The 17,221-nt window shown below is 46.8% G+C and overlaps 1 protein-coding gene across 1 annotated transcript in view; it reads right to left on the reverse strand.

The window, feature by feature from the left end:
* LOC140405436 (tensin-2-like) overlaps positions 1-7,970 on the reverse strand; it is a 377,445-nt gene extending 369,475 nt beyond the window's left edge. Inside the window, exon 1 of the mRNA XM_072493844.1 lies at positions 7,535-7,970. Within this exon, the coding sequence (XP_072349945.1) occupies positions 7,535-7,633 (99 nt within the window). The 5' untranslated portion in view covers positions 7,634-7,970. The remainder of the gene's footprint in view (positions 1-7,534) is intronic.
* Between the last annotated feature and the right edge of the window lie 9,251 nt (positions 7,971-17,221).

A 17,221-nucleotide genomic window follows, 5' to 3' on the forward strand; every position in this document is an offset into this window, starting at 1 on the left:
CTATATTACCCTGAACTCCGCTCTTCTCAAGAGTGGAGATGATTTTCTGCAGGTTTTATAAAGAAAACTAGTCTGGCTTCCGCACCGAACAGTTAGAAACATGCAGTGATGAAAAAAAAAGATTAATTTGGAAGCGGTTTGTTTTACAACAGGGCAGCTGTCTTTCTTTAAAAAGATTGCTCACTGAACCATTTTTCTACCATCAAAGAATTGAGGCAAGACTGAGCACTGACATGATCAGGGTTATCATGACACATGTTTGTAAGCAGGCAGGTTATTGTGAGCTGGAACACCCTGCCTGAAAGGGCGCGTGGATGCAGATTTGGTAGTGATTTTTCAAAAGAGAATTAGATAACCAGGCTATGGGAAAAGGGCAGGAGAGTGGGATTAATCAGTCAACTGGACCAAAGAGACAGCACAGGCATGATGGGCTGAATGGCCTCCTGTGCTGTAAAAAATAATTTGCTGGACACTTGTTTTTAAATTCTTTCTTGTGTGGATTTTTTCTGGCAAGGAGTGTTGGACAATCTGGAACTCTTTCCATATCAGGCACTCATTGCCAGCATCAAGCACTCCCACATGGGTTAGATCAGGCATTGTCAAACTCGGGGCACGGCCCACGGGCGGGTGTCGGGAGGGTCGCGGAGCCGTCCATCGTGGCGCTCCCGATCGCGCAAATCCGCGCGCAACAGCCGCAGCAGCCGGCTTTTAATAATGCCTTCAAAATGGGCAGGAACAGATTTTTAAAAATTGGCCGCACTGCGCATGCGTCCCCGATGATCGGTGCGCATGTGCAAAACTATGCACATGCGCACCGATGATCGGGCACACATGCACAGTGCGGCCGCATTTGTTTTTATATGGTCGCAGCCTTTTTTGTTCAAGTTCGGGGGGCCAAAGGGACCCAAAACCATTTCCCCCATTTTTGTCAGCAACAAACAAAAAAGAGAAAATGGTGGGTCGCGAAGGTCGGCCAGCGTGGGTCGCGAAGGTTGGCTGGTTGTAAAAAATTTGAAAAACACTGGGTTAGATGTAGAGTGAAGCTACCTCTACTACAAGATTAGGCCTCTCACCCAACCTCAGAAGAATGTTGGCTGTTGCGCCAGTACATAGAACATAGAAAATACAGCACAGAACAGGCCCTTCGGCCCACGATGTTGTGCCGAACCTTTGTCCTAGATTAATCATAGATTATCATTGAATTTACAGTGCAGAAGGAGGCCATTCGGCCCTTTGAGTCTGCACCGGCTCTTGGAAAGAGCACCATACCCAAACTCAACACCTCCACCCAACACCAAGGGCAATTTGGACATTAAGGGCAATTTATCATTGGCCAATTCACCTAACCCGCACATCTTTGGACTGTGGGAGGAAACCGGAGCACCCGGAGGAAACCCACGCAGACACGGGGAGGACGTGCAGACTCCGCACAGACAATGACCCAATCCGGAATCGAACCTGGGACCATGGAGCTGTGAAGCAATTGTGCTATGCACAATGCTACCGTGCTGCCCTTAAGAACAAATAAATCTACACTATATCATTTTACCGTAATCCATGTACCTATCCAATAGCTGCTTGAAGGTCCCTAATGTTTCCGACTCAACTACTTCCAGAGGCAATGCATTCCATGCCCCCACTACTCTCTGGGTAAAGAACCTACCTCTGATATCCCTCCTATATCTTCCACCTTTCACCTTAAATTTATGTCCCCTTGTAATGGTGTGTTCCACCCGGGGAAAAAGTCTCTGACTGTCTACTCTATCTATTCCCCTGATCATCTTATAAACCTCTATCAAGTCGCCCCTCATCCTTCTCCGCTCTAATGAGAAAAGGCCTAGCACCCTCAACCTTTCCTCGTAAGACCTACTCTCCATTCCAGGCAACATCCTGGTAAATCTTCTTTGCACCTTTTCCAGAGCTTCCACATCCTTCCTAAAATGAGGCGACCAGAACTGTACACAGTACTCCAAATGTGGCCTTACCAAAGTTTTGTACAGCTGCATCATCACCTCACGGCTCTTAAATTCAATCCCTCTGTTAATGAACGCGAGCACACCATAGGCCTTCTTCACAGCTCTATCCACTTGAGTGGCAACTTTCAAAGATGTATGAACATAGACCCCAAGATCTCTCTGCTCCTCCACATTGCCAAGAACTCTACCGTTAACCCTGTATTCCGCATTCATATTTGTCCTTCCAAAATGGACAACCTCACACTTTTCAGGGTTAAACTCCATCTGCCACTTCTCAGCCCAGCTCTGCATCCTATCGATGTCTCTTTGCAGCCGACAACAGCCCTCCTTACTATCCACAACTCCACCAATCTTTGTATCGTCTGCAAATTTACTGACCCACCCTTCAACTCCCTCATCCAAGTCATTAATGAAAATCACAAACAGCAGAGGACCCAGAACTGATCCCTGCGGTATGCCACTGGTAACTGGGATCCAGGCTGAATATTTGCCATCCACCACCACTCTCTGACTTCTATCGGTTAGCCAGTTTGTTATCCAACTGGCCAAATTTCCCACTATCCCATGCCTCCTTACTTTCTGCATAAGCCTACCATGGGGAACTTTATCAAATGCCTTACTAAAATCCATGTACACTACATCCACTGCTTTACCTTCATCCACATGCTTGGTCATCTCCTCAAAGAATTCAATAAGATTTGTTAGGCAAGACCTACCCCTCACAAATCCGTGTCGCACTTATCCATTTTTCACACCAGCCATCTTGTGGTCTTGTTGACCAACTGCCTTACAACCAGCTATCAAAGATAGTCTTGGGCTGAAATCTAACTCAAGTCCCAATCTAGATTAAGTTAACTGTTTTCAACTGAGCCACTGAACGGTGAGGTACAAACTGGTTTCAGCATTCTCAAATTGGGGAAAGGCTTCGGGTGGTGGGGTGAACAGGCTTGGGTCTCTGTTCCTGATGGCTGTCCAATGTAAACACTGGGAAAAGCCAGAATTGGACCACGCATTAAGGCCCCACAAGCTTCCCGACAACCACCAGACTCAGAAGAACAGCATTTGGGTGACTAATACCAAAACAATTATTCTGGGCCTGGGAAGCTTGAGCCTACATTCCTGTTTAAATAATTAAATTGAATACAAAATCATAGGGACTGCACTCAAATCCACAGAACTGGTTTCCCACCACCAGCCAACTTGTGGTCCCGTTGACCAACTGCCTTACAAACAGCTATCAAAGATTGTCTTGTTTCCCACCACTATTAAAATAAAGATCGGAAGGGAAAGGTGAAAGAGACATTCAATTGCAAGGATTTCAAGCCAGACAGTCTGCAAGCCCTAACTTCTATCTCAGGGCTATGATGTAGTATGCACATGTCTCCTTTGCATTGAGCGGTGTTTTATTGCTCTGTGTGTTACAACAGTACTTGATTTAAGTGCAAATATCCACGCTGACACATCAGTTCAGCACTGAGAGTGCTGGAGCTGGGTGCTATCTTTCAGATGAGACATTAAAACGAGGCCCCATCGGTGAATGTTAAAGATCCCATGGCACTATTTTGAAGAAGAGCAGGGGAGTTCTTCCCTGGCCAATATTTATTCTTCAGTCAACATCACTAAAAACAGATTATCTAGGTCATCATCACACAGCTGTCTGTGGGAGCTTGCTGTGTGCAAATTTGTTACGTTTCCTACATTACTGCATTCAAAAGCACTTCATTGACTGTAAAGGGCTTTGGGATGTGACGACACTATATAAATGCAAGTCTTTCTTTTCGTCAATAATTACAAAGATCATATCACGAACCAAACATGAAATAAAATGGAGCAAAGGTCATAGGATATGGTCATGGTAGGCAATATCTAAATGCAAGTCTTTCTTGCAATATATTCATTATGTTCAGTATATACTGAAAACTCTCAGTATATAGGTTAACAGCCATCCCCTGCATGTGTTTCAGCTCATTGCTTTATCACTGAGTTACACTTGGACACGAGCAAAGTCTGAATTTCAAAACTCATTGAATGGCTCAGGTTGCACTCTGGGCCAAGCTGGTTTGTTTGTAAAGCTGGATATGAATCCCAGTGTCTGTAACAGGTCTGGCAGAAGGCAGATGACAAAGGCACCCCTTTGAATTGTCATTTGGGAAGGTCATTGCTTCCCATTTCAGATTCAGTCCAATGTGGTGAGCGAGAACAGTTTTGAATAAACTATTTCCATGTTAAATTATGAAATTAAATTGCTGCCTATGCTTTATATCGATATTTAAAATTTGTGACTGCGTACACGTCCCATTTACTTTTATCATACTAACTTCCTACATTTACAATGGAAACTGGGGGCCCGATCTAGCTAAAAAGGAACAGAGTCCCATTGTGAGCACGTTTACCAAGTGTTTCCCGGTGCTCGCAGCGCTGAGAAACTATCGAACGCCCATCCGGTTAGATATGGGGTCTCTGCGGGAAACGTGCCCCCAAGGCCGCACTCAGCCGCGTTTTCTGCACTAAAGAGCTCCACTCACCGGAACTCCTCAATGCAGCGAGAGATCAAGACGCGATTTTTAAATGGCGGTGTTCCGATCTCTCAAGCTCTAGACCCAACCCCCGATGCCCCCCAAGCCCCAACTCATTATAAGGGGGTCCCTGCGCACCCCCCTCCCCCCCATCCCCCCGATCACCACCACACACAAAATGTCAGCTTGGCACAGGGGGCAGCATGATAGTACAGTGGTTATCACTGCTGCCTCACAGCGCCAGGGATACTGGTTGATTCCAGCCTTGGGTGACTGTGTGGAGTTTGCGTTTTCTCCCTGTGTCTAGGTGGGTTTCCTCCGGGTATCTCCAAAGATGTGTAGGTTAGGTGGATTGGCCATGCTCAATTGCCCCTTAATGTCCAATGTTGCAGGTTAGGTGGGGTTACAGGGATAGGGCAGGGGGGAATGGGTCTATGTAGGGTACACTTTCAGAGGGTCATTGCAGTCACAATGGGCCGAATGGCCTCCTTTTGCAGTGCAGGGGCCCTTTGGCAGTGCCACCTGGGCATCAGGGTGTCAGGCTGGCAGTGCCAGGGGACCACCCTGCCCAGACGGCAAGCACCTGGGGGCCTCCAGTCTCCTGGGAGACCCCCACAAGTGCTGTTCTGTCTAGTCCCCATTTGTGGGAGACCAGTACTGAACAGCGCTCGCCCGAGGTCTCCAAGTTGAAGGGGATAGATCCCAACGCCTTGGTTACCTCAGGGAACTGCATATTAGAGTGAGACGAGCTGTTTCGCTCTAATATGCAGATTTTCCAAAAACGCAATCCCACCCGCAATGGACGGGCTTCACATCGCGATGTCTCGCGATATCGCACTAAATCTCGTGAGGGGCAGCGAGCCGGGTAGGTCCCGGGAGCGGAGTCTCCTGTCATTTACCGGCATCTGTGGAGAAAGAAACAGAGTTAACATTTCAGATTGATGACCCTTCATCAGAATTTACATTTCTTTCACCAGTTCTGATGGAAGGTCATCAACGTATTTCTCTCTCTCTCTCTCCATCTCCACAGATGCTCCCTGACATGCTGGTGTTTCCAGAATTTTCGGTTTTTATTTCAAGTTTCCAGCATCTGCAGTATTTTGCTTTGAGGGTAAATGTTGGTGATTTACAAGCAGCTCACCATCTACAAAGGAAGGTTGTTCAATTAGTCTGATTGACCTCAGGATGTGTCCTTTTACAGCAATTACACATTGTGGCCATAGAGGGCAGGCGAGAGGGCTCAGACACACAAACACTCTTCCACCATATCACATTAAAGGGCATCATCAGCCTTCTGCCTTCATAAACCCTGAGCCTCCTCTGGTGCGCCAGCCTCAGGTCTAAAGCCCACAAGGCTCTGCGACCCAATATTTATTCAGACTCGATAGCGGGAACAAGGGGCATCGTCTCCCCTCTGTGGAGGCACAGCTAAAGGAGGCATTGTCCCCACCTCCTGAGGTGACAGCAGCCCCAAAGGTAATTTTAAAAAAAATTTAGAGTACCCAATTCATTTTTTCCAATTAAGCGGCAATTAGCGTGGCCAATCCACCTACCCTGCACATCTTTGGGTTGTGGGGGCAAAATCCACACAGACAGTGACCCAGAGCCGGGATCGAACCTGGGACCTCGGCGCCATGAAGCAGCTGTGCTAACCACTGCACCACCATGTTGCCCTACCAAAGGTAAATTAACTGAGTGTCTTTAAGACAGAGATAGATAGGTTCATGGTTAATAAGGGGATCAGGGGTTATGGGGAGAAGGCAGGAGAATGGGGATGAGAAAAATATCAGCCATGATTGAATGGCGGAGCAGACACGATGGGCCGAATGGCCTAATTCTGCTCCTATGTCTTATGATCTTATCATCTAAATAGCAAAGCACCACCCATCCAGCAATGTGGTTTCCTGCCCATGAATGCACAAAGCTCCTAAAGATTTTCAGGTGCCAACAAATTGCAATGTTCAAACTTTTGTGCAAGTTTGTGTTTGCTCAGCTGAACGTCCAATGCACTGGTGCTGTTCAATTGCCCCATGTATCGCCCATAGGGGTCAATCTCTTGCGGCCCAGCATATTACAAACAGGCTCCGTTTATAGAGGGGATATTTTATTTGGCACGACTACATAGTGTGGGTGCAGAACGTGATGCAAGCACGAGGCCCTGAAGATTGTCACATCGTGCAACTTCCACTGTCACCTATGAAAGCAGCACATTAGTACGCAAAACACTTTGAACAGATTATTAAGTATGTGGCCTTTTCCTTGACATCGGAGGCAGTGCATTCCAGGAAGATTTGAGGAGCTCAGTGACTGTAGCCAGAAAAACATTCCCTGCATAATCAGATCTCAGACTGCAAGGACTTGCACACAAATTGTTACATTTCTATTCAACATGCTTGAAGAGTCCCTGAATAAATCCTCGCAATGAGCAGCACAAAGCAAAGCACAATTTTTCTCTTTTTTTTTGGCAAAACGTTTAGTTTTGCCTCACACTTGACACAAACTGAACGTATCAGGCTGGTGTTTGCATGAACATTAACTGGATTTAAAACTGCTTCGTCCCCTCTCCAGAAAAAAACACAAATTTTCCAGAGACTTTGATGAGGGCAGCGTGCCTTTAAAATCCCCCCCATCAACTTCCAAAAAGCAGCAAGTTGGCTTCATCTCTTCCGCCTGTCACTTTCAGTCCCTAGTTTCTTTATTTGGCTCCTCAAGGTTACAAAGTCTGGTAAATAAAGCATTAACAATTCATGTGTTAACAGAAAACAATTACAGTTACTTGACCTTTGCCCTCCTCGCCTGGCCATACATTAAAAAGCAGAATGTTCTCAGTCAGTTGTGGTTTGGATTGAAAACAAGTCTAGCAGGATAACAACAAAAAAAAGAGGGAAAAAGTTATTTATTCAACATGATGGATGACTGGTTGTCTCACTCTATAGAAGACTGAAGGAATGCAGGGCAGGGTTACAATATGACAAGTTTCAAACATAACAGCTAACGCACTTTTTAAAATAAAAAGGACAGACAGGGGATGGTATGAAATACCTTTGTGAGCCTCATTTTTTCTTCTTTCCTCCTCGCAGATTCATCTGGGGGCCCACACAGCTCCTTCCCGCAGCAACCGAGACTTAGAGCACAGCCCATGCAGCTCTCCCTCTCTCTGGTTGTGGCTCTGCTCGGACTCCCAAGGAGATGGGGGCTTGTTTTTTCTCTCTCACTCTCTCTCTCCTCCCCTCAGAGTTTGCTTCTTCTGGCACTAGCACCGCCTCTGGATTCACCGGCAGCCCGGGACTCAGCACAACACGCCAGATGTGCCTGAACTTTTTTTTTTGGGGGGGGGGGGTATTTATTCCCTTCCCCACAAACAGGTGTCAACAACTTACCAGACTGGGATATATGGAGCCTCTGCTCTCAGCTGCATTTACTGGAACTCGGAATTTCATAACATAGCCATCAATCAAAAGAAGAAAGGATGACGACATGCTGGGAGCATTTAAATTCAATAGTGATTTTTTTTCCCCCTCTCTCTCTCTCCAGTTGCTTCAAATGATTATTTGAACTGGAGGAGTACAGCAGGAGAAGGCTCTCTCAACTGATGCTCCGCCCCGACTCGGTGCTGATGTCAAGAGATGCAGCTGCCCAGGGGTTTCCCGCCATTTTGCACGTGGCGCGCCGCACCTTCGGAAGGACGTCGAGGCCTTGGTGGAGAGGCTGCGCCGAGGAGATTCGCAGAACAGTGCCAACGCGTAAAAGACTTCAGTTTCCTGGAGAGACGCTGGGATTGTTCTCCTCGCAGCACAGGAGGTGAAAGTGAGATATCTCATGAGGGGTTTTGGTACATCGAAATGTTTCCAATGACATGACCAGGAGGACCCAGATTTAAGGCGATTGGCAAAAGCACCAGAGGGAACACGAGGGAACTTTTTTTTAACATGTAGCCAGTTATTCAGAATGCATCCCCTAACAGGGTGGTGGAAGCAGATTCAATGGTGACTTTCCAAATGCTTTTGCAGAACTACTGGGAAAGAGCAAGACTGGGGATGAACTCATGGCAGCATTGGCACGAGGGGCTGCATTACCTTTTTCTGTGCTCTCCCATTCTCTGATTCTATGTCCGCCCACCTCTAAGTGGCCTCTTTCTGTCTGCTCCCTTATTGCAGAGGTGTCTCCTAGCTATTCCATATCGTGAAGATCCACCTTCTATTCTCCTCCCCACTGAATTTAGCCTCCTCCACCCCACCCCCCTCCCCCAGCACATCACCATCCCAAACCTCTGTTTTGTGACCCCAAGGTTCACCACATACTGAGAGCAACCACCCTAGAGAAAATAGAGCAGCATTAGTAACAAGAGGCGGTTTTATTCAAAGACCCTCCATGGAGTCTCATTTGTCAGGAGCTATTTGAAAATACAAAAAGCATGGCCGAGCAACGGGCATTAAAAGCCCATCGAACCTACTACTCCCTCTGCCTCCAAAATGAAACTTCCGAGAATCCTTGGAGGGGAATATTTTCTCTTTGCAGCTTGTGTAACACAATCTTAAAATTTTTTACAGTCAAGTTTACAATGTCACAATCTTTGATGCACAGGGGAAATCTCCAGCCCATTCCAGCCACCCTCCTTCAGTCCGCACCTCTTTCTCGCGTTCAATTTTCCAGTGGCATCTTCCACGGGAATTGCCATTCATGTAAAATTAGGATGTAAGAGTAGGGAAACCTGTTCAGTTTGAAGTCAGTTCTCAATATGTAGCTGAGCCAATAGAGCCAGGAACTAGATATTGGAGGAGATTCTTAACATTTATAAATATAAGTTTTGAGGAAAGCAGATTTTCCCTTTGCAGACAAAGCTGAAGCTCATTGGGATGGCCTGTCAGATACAGTTAGCATTATGCAAAATTACGATTGTAACTAAACTTAAATCTTAATTTGCTCCTATGAAAATGCCCATGGGTGAAGAGAATCTTCACTGGCCACATCTTAGAGTAGAAAAGCTCCAAACAAGTCAATTCATTCCAGCTTAGTGTGTGTACAGCTGCCACAGTAGCGGATACAGCAACATTGCCATTGTATAACTGTAAGGGTCAGAAGTCAATGGAAGCGGAAGGCAGGTACTGCTCCAATACAGGATGAGGAACAGGGTGACACCCGGTCTCAGGCTTCCGATGCTCAGCATCCTGCTGGCTCGCCTCCAATAACACTCAAAGAGATCTGGGAGCCCACGCTCTTTGCCGAATAACTCATGACCTGGGAAAAACGAGAACATTCAAAAGACAGAAACATTTATTCCAACTTGAGACAAAACGTCAATCCCTAAGTGCAGACGCGAGGAGTTTTCTTTTAAATTTAGAGTACCCAATTATTTTTTTTTCCAATTAAGGGGCAATTTAGCGTGGCCAATCCACGCTAATTGCACATCTTGGTGTTGTGGGGGTGAGACCCACACAGACACGGGGAGAATGTGCAAACTCCACACGGACAGTGACCCGGGGCCAGAATTGAACCCGGGTCCTCGGCACTGTGAAGCATCAGTGCTAACCATTGCGCCACCATGCCACCCTAGATGAGAGGAGTTGATGAAGATTAAATCCCTCAGCAGCTTCCTAACGTTAACACTGCCAACCCACCAGTACACCAATTTTCTTCCCTCCTCATGTTAAATACCATTCAACCAGGGCTGGTTAGCTTCAAGTACCTTTACAGCAGCGCATCCCCACCCCCCCATTCCTCATTCTCATCTTTTGTTTCCATTCTTTTGCAAGTATTTCTCTCACTGCAACATAAAGAGGTATGTGAAGCCATTACAGAGAAGAGCAGGCAAGGCTGAAGCTCTGTATTAACAGGATGATCAGGTAAGCTGGGGCTGTTTACAAAAAGAGAAGACTCACAAGGAACCTTAGAGAGCTCACACATGATAACTCAATGAACAGAGGAGATAAAACCTGCAACTATAAGTTGAGGCAGCAGAACGTGATGGCATGAATGTATGACGTGAAGATAAGTTTAGGACAGCTGGAAATGGGAGTTATGGAGGATGATGAGGCTATAGGATACTGCAGCCATTTAAAACGATAACTAGATGCTGTTACGGGAAGAGAGCAAGGTTGGTATTCTGAATGATGCGAATCATTGGGCTGATGAGCTTTCTTTGTACAAACCATTGTTTCAAGTTGTCAGTGGGAGTAATATCCCAACCAGGATATCTGAATTTGAGTCAAGAGATCAGAGGCTTTACTCCCAGATTTTCTTTACAAATATTTGTATTCAAGAAATTTTCAGCTTTACTCCCAGTTTTATGGACGGTGATCACGACCACATTCCCAAGACAAACAGGCTGTTATCAACTCTCAGGATGACGCACCAGATCAATTCATGTTGTCTGAGGCTCCGCAAGTACAATCGCACACAGCATCCCATTGAATGAGAACATGAGGCTTTGTGTTCCTGGAACGCATCCACGGTTCTGATCGGATCATGTGCTGAACTTTCCTCTTTGCTTCCTTTCCTAAGCTCCAAGTATGTCAGACCTCAAATTGCACATCACACTCATTCTGTGCCACGCACAATCTTGTGGCACTGATTCTGGCGAAAGGGTAGCAAACCTTCAATGCTTCAATGGAACGCTCACTTGTCACCTTATTTTTTTTTTTTCTAATCTTTCATTTGGGTTTGGTGAAGAGGTGGTTTGGTTTCATATTATTGGAGCCATATCATACGTGGTGGCTACTAGACTTACTGGAGTGTCCTATTCGACCTCATGCATTCTTAGTGCCAGCAGGATAGGCAGACAAGTGGCAGATGGAATTTCAATACAGAGAAGTATGGCAGAAGAGACAGAGATATGCAAATTAGACTAAATGGCACAGCTCTGGAGAATAGAAAGGGATAGAGGGATAGCACAAAATATTGAGAGAGCAGTTAGCAAAACATATGGGATCTTGGGCTTCGTCAATAGCGATATTGAATACTGAAATTGCCCCAGAAAGCCACTCAGTTGTAGACAGCTCAGTAGCCGCTCAAAGGGCAGTTAGGGATAGGTAATAAATGCTGACCTTACTGGCGGCGCTCACATGCTAAGAATACATTTTTTAAAATAATAATCTTGAAGACTCCAATTAGGCTGGTCCAATTATGTCTTTCCTTCCAAAGAGAATATTTCTTAATCTGTTGTATTTTTCAAAAAGTCACAAAAACAAGTTCTATCCTGAGCATCCGGTGGACATTGAAATAAATACATTCACACTTAAACCCAAGTCCTTGAACCAATTTAACACACAAATTATAGGTGGGATCCGAGTTCCCACCACTGCCAGTGAGAGCAGAGAATGTGGCGCTCACCCAGAACTCCATTCACTGCATTGGGACTGAAGAATCCCGCCATCGTAAACGGACAGAGAATCCTGGCCTAAATTTGCAAAGATCACTTTGCCAAAGGCCATGCACCTCGTGTGATCAAACAGACTTTTTTTTAGCCGTCGCAAAACAAAATTGAATCTTTAAATATTTTAGCAGAACATTTTTACAAATCATTTCCTGTACATCAACTACAGAAAAGTTTCTAAGTGGAACATTCCTATTGCATGTTCTTGTCTGATCTGGGGTCAAGTTCAGAATTGTTTTGAACAAGACATTTTTCATCACAATTCCACACTAGTCATTTACAGGATGTGGGCATCGCTGGCTAGGCCAGCATTACTTGCCCATCCGAGCTGCCGTCTTGAACCGCTGCAGTGCCTGTGGTGTAGGTACACCCACGGTGCTGTTAGGGAGGGAGTTCCAGGATTTTGACCCCGTGACTGTGAAGGAACGGCTGATATATTTCCAAGTCGGGGTGGTGAGTGGCTTGGGGGCAACATCCAGGTGGTGGTGTTCCCTAGTGTTTGCCGCCCTTGTCCTTCTAGATGGTGGCAGTCGTGGGTTTGGAAGGTGCTGCCTAAGGAGCCTTGGTGAGTTTCTGCAGTACATCTTGTAGATGGTACACACGGCTGGCACTGTGCTTTGGTGGTGAAGGGAGTGAATGTTTGTGGAAGGGGGAGCAGTAAAGCGGATTGCTTTGTCCTGGATGGTGCAGAGTTTCTTGAGTGTTGTTGGAGCTGCACTCATCCAGGCAAGTGGAGAGTATTTCATCTTGTGCCTTGTAGATAGTGTACAGGCTTTGAGGGATTCAGGAGGTGAGTTACTAGCCACAGGATTCCCAGCCTCTGACCTGCTGCTGTAGCCACAATAATAAAACGGCCAGTCCAGTTTAGTTTCTGATCAATGGTAACCCCCAGGATGTTGATTGTGGGGGAATTCAGCGATGGTAATGCCATTGAATATCAAGGGGTGATGGTTAGATTCTCTCTTGTAGGAGATGGTCATTGCTTGGCACTTGTGTGATGCAAATATCACTTACCACTTGTCAGCCCAAGCCTGGATATTGTCCAGGTCTTGATGCATTTGGACATGGACTGCTTCATTATCTGAGGAGTCACAAATGGTGCTGAACATTGTGCAGCCATCAACAAACAGCCACATTGATGAAGCCACTGAAGAAGGTTGATCCTAGGACACTACCCTGAGGAACTCCTGCAGTGATGTCCTGGAGCTGAGAAGATTGACCTCCAACTACCTGCCTTGTGCCAGGTATGACTCCAATCAGCGGAGAGTTTTACCCCTGATTACCATTGACTTGGGCCAGGGCTCCTTGATGCCATACTCGGTCAACTGCTGCCTTGATGCCAAGGGCAGTCACTCTCTCCTCATGAGGTCAGGTGCTGAGTCACCCTGGCGGAACCCAAACTGAGCATCCGTGAGCAGGTTGTTGCTAAGCAAGTGCCACTTTACAGCACTGTTGATGACCCCCTTCCATCACTTTATTAATGGTCCAGAGATGGTTTAATGATTCCGTGTCCCGGAGGTGTTGACGGCCACGTTGGTGCAGGCATCAATTTCCTTTATCCTGAAGAAAGACAAGGATCCCACGGAATGTGGGTCGTATCGACCTATTTCATTATTAAACACTGGCTCTAAGTTGTTGGCTAAGGTGTTGGCAATGCATTTGGAGTCTTGCCTACCTGGGGTGATTTCAGAGGAGCAGACTGGTTCTGTTAAGGGCCGGCAGTTGTCAACCGACATTAGGAGATTGTTAAACGTTGTGTTGTCGCCCTCCTTAGGGCCCAAGCCAGAGGTGATTATTTCGATGGACGTTGAGAAAGCATTTGATAGGTTTGAGTGGAGATACCTCTCTGAAATCCTTGGAAGATTTGGCGTTGGGCCAAAATTTATATAGTGGATTAGGCTTTTGTACAGGGCCCCTACCACAAGTGTGCGCACTAATGCCCTGAGCTCGGGTTATTTTCAACTACATAGGGATACAAGGCAGGGGTGTCCATTGTCCCGCTTTTGTTTGCCTTAGCAATTGAGCCACTGGCCATTGTGTTGAGGTCGTCTAACAGATGGAGGGGGATAGAGTGTGGGGGGAGGGAGCATAGACTGTCCTTATATGTGGACGATTTGTTACTATATATCACGGACCCAGAGAAGAGACCTACCCACCAAAAGTAAATCAATCTGGGGGTAAACCATGGGGGAAAGAAGAAAACTCCTTATCCGTCGGATACATAAATGTCCACGGGTACACGCCCCCCCGGCATCTGTTCCATGAACACCAATTTGCTACCCCTGATGAACTCAAGTACACCACACCGAATCTCACATTACTCTTATACTGCGCGGCCTTGGCCTTATTGAACGCCCCACACTTTCCCGCCATTCCTGCCCCAAAGTCCTGATAGACCCTGACGGTGCGGCTCTCCCATCTACAGTCTCGGTGGTCTTTCGCCCACCTCCGTACCCGTTCCTTGTCTTGGTACCTGATTGATCGCCCCTAGTGGCTCCCCAGATCAGGGCGTCTGCCACAGCAACCGATGGGCCCGGTCCAACTCAGAATGGGACGGCAAACCCCCTCCCCCACCAACTTTCCAAACATCTTGGACATATAGTCTGTAAAGTTTTTTTTTGTATAAATATTTGTATTGGGTTTGTACAAGTTATAAATACAGGTATATACCTTGCAAAGCAAAACACATAGGCTCTAGGAAATATAAGCGGGTGGGAGGGGTCTTTCCTCTCCTCTCTTCTATTCTCTCCTTTTTACAGATCATCTAACTACATTTTACTGTCTGGAGCCGTTCTCCAGATCGTCCACCTTGGCCTTCAACGCTTTGTGTTCTTCAGTCAGCAACGCCATCTCTGCCGACAGTGAGCCAATCCGGTTTTGATGGTCTGAGAGCGCCACCTCCACCTTCTGTATCACCGCACCTTACTCCTCTATCTGCCGGTCCATCTTCTCCAAGGCCACCCGAATTGGGGACAAAGCCCCCTCTATTGCCTTCTCCAGGTTCTCAGTGACCCCCTGCCACTTTTTCTTAAATTTGTCTGTCAAGAAGGTTGCCAACGTCTCAATCAACCACGGAGAGGCCAACGACGCAGCAGAAGCCTCCGCCATGTTCCCCCCCACCGAGGCGCAGTGTCTGACGATGATCCCTTGCCTGACTTCTGCCGTATATTGTACTTGCTAGGCACTACCTTTGTCAGGGGACCCTATCAAAATAAACAAATTTCCCCCCCAAACATCGCCCATAAACCGGGCAAAAGTGCTCTGGCAGGAGCCACCGCGTGTGTAACTGCTCACCGTATAGCCGCCACTGGAAGTCTTAAAGGCCTCAGTCAATGAGTCCCAGCTGGGCAGACCTCCGCTTGTTACCAAGGAAACCAGTACTCCATGAGCCCCATGGGGAGATTTATTATTGACCCCCGTATTCCTCGTAGGGATTATCACACTCTGTAAATACTGACACACTCCTCGGGGAGCCCCTGTTAAGTCTGACACACTCCCGGAGGACCCCCTGTAAATACCGACACACTCCCTGGGGACCACCCTATAAATACTGACACACTCCCCGGAGACTCCCAGTAAATACTAACACACTCGCAGAGGAGCCCCTGTTAATACCGATACACTCCCCGGGGACTCCCTGTAAATACTGACACACTCGCAGAGGAGCCCCTGTTAATACTGACACACTCCCCGGTTACCCCCTGTAAATACTGACACACTCCCCGGGGACTCCCTATAAATACTGACACAATCCCCGGGGACTCCCTGTAAATACTGACACACTCACAGAGGAGCCTCTGTTAATACCGACACACTCCCCGGAGAGCCCCTGTTAATATCGACACACTCCCAGGGGAGCCCCTGTAAATACTGACCCACTCCCTGAAAAATGTACGGAGACTCCCCGGGACTGTGTTAGCATTTACAGGAGATGATGATGCACAGAAGTGTCTGAAAAGCACTGTAGAGAATTGCTGAAAGCAATGGGGCGTTTGCCACATTATCCCAACTGGATGCTCATCCACCATCTATGATAGTTGCCTCACCAGTAGGTCCACTGTTCTGAACATAGATGTTAAACAAAATCGTAGGAAAACAGAGTCTGCCAGAATTCCCACATTTTTGTTGACTGTATCTGGGGTCTTGGTGGCTAAACATTAAGAATTATGGTATTGCAACGATGTTTGGAATCTATCGCCAGTACATTTGGATTTTTTCCCCCTACACTGCTCTGGAGCTTAAGAAATGTTATGATTTATTTCCCTCGACTATGTTTCCACTGTACAGATCCTCCCCAATCCTGGCAATTGCCCTTCATGCTGCTCTCTCTGTAGTACAGTGCGCGATTTGACCCTGATGTTCAGTAGGCTGGTTAAAACTGCACCCTCCTCCTCCTCTTACACCTCGCTGTGCTGAAAGAAACAACGTATGTTTTTTAAAATAAATTTTGAGTACCCAATTCTTCTTTTCCAATTAAGGGGCAATTTACCGTGGCCAATCCACCTACCCTGCACATCTTTGGGTTGTGGGGGTGAGACCCACGCAGACACTGGGAGAATGTGCAAATGTCACACAGACAGTGACCCGGGGCCGGGTCGAACCCGGGTCCTCAGCGCCGTGAGGCTGCAGTGCTAACCAACAACTTATGTTTCTGAAGACACTGCTGCACACAAGCCCGCCAGAGATAACTATACACAAGTTCATTCAATTCAGGGCGCAATTGCCTGCCTGACAAGGCCCCCTCACATCTTTTTTGCTTGGTTACATTATTAAATCTCCTAGCTTCTGTTAATATTTCTTCCATTGTCTAATTTGTTGCAGCAAAAGTCCCACGGGCATTTGTTACAGCAACCCAATTACTTCAGGTTCCATTTAAGCTGGGCTTCCGGCCACAATATTGGTTGTGTTTCTGAGATGGCGAGTTGGAGTTCCCACCTATGACGTCTTAAGAAAGAACTTTCACTTATATGTCGCCTTTCACAGTCTCAGGACGTTCCAAAGCATTTTACAGCCAATGAAGTACTTTCTGAAGTATAGTCACTATTGTGGAAGTGATCCTATGATGCAGTGGGTAGCAACCCTGCCTCTGAGCCAGAAACCCTGGGTTCAAGTCCCACCACAGGACTTAATGAGCAAGGAAGGTGCATTTATGACACGGCCAAACTGGTTGAGAGCAACTTATAAATCCTTTCAACGTACGCCAATGGCAGGCAGTAAGAGTGGGGGAGATTCCTTGTTAGCCAGGTGATAGAAAGAAAGTTGGGAGTCTCTACCATCACTATCCACAGCTCCAGACTACAACATGCATGTAAAAGTGTCTGTTGCCACAGCAACTCAGACTCCTTGGGGGTACTGGT

The sequence above is a fragment of the Scyliorhinus torazame genome, chromosome X (assembly GCF_047496885.1).
Source record: "Scyliorhinus torazame isolate Kashiwa2021f chromosome X, sScyTor2.1, whole genome shotgun sequence".
Taxonomy (NCBI): domain Eukaryota; kingdom Metazoa; phylum Chordata; class Chondrichthyes; order Carcharhiniformes; family Scyliorhinidae; genus Scyliorhinus; species Scyliorhinus torazame.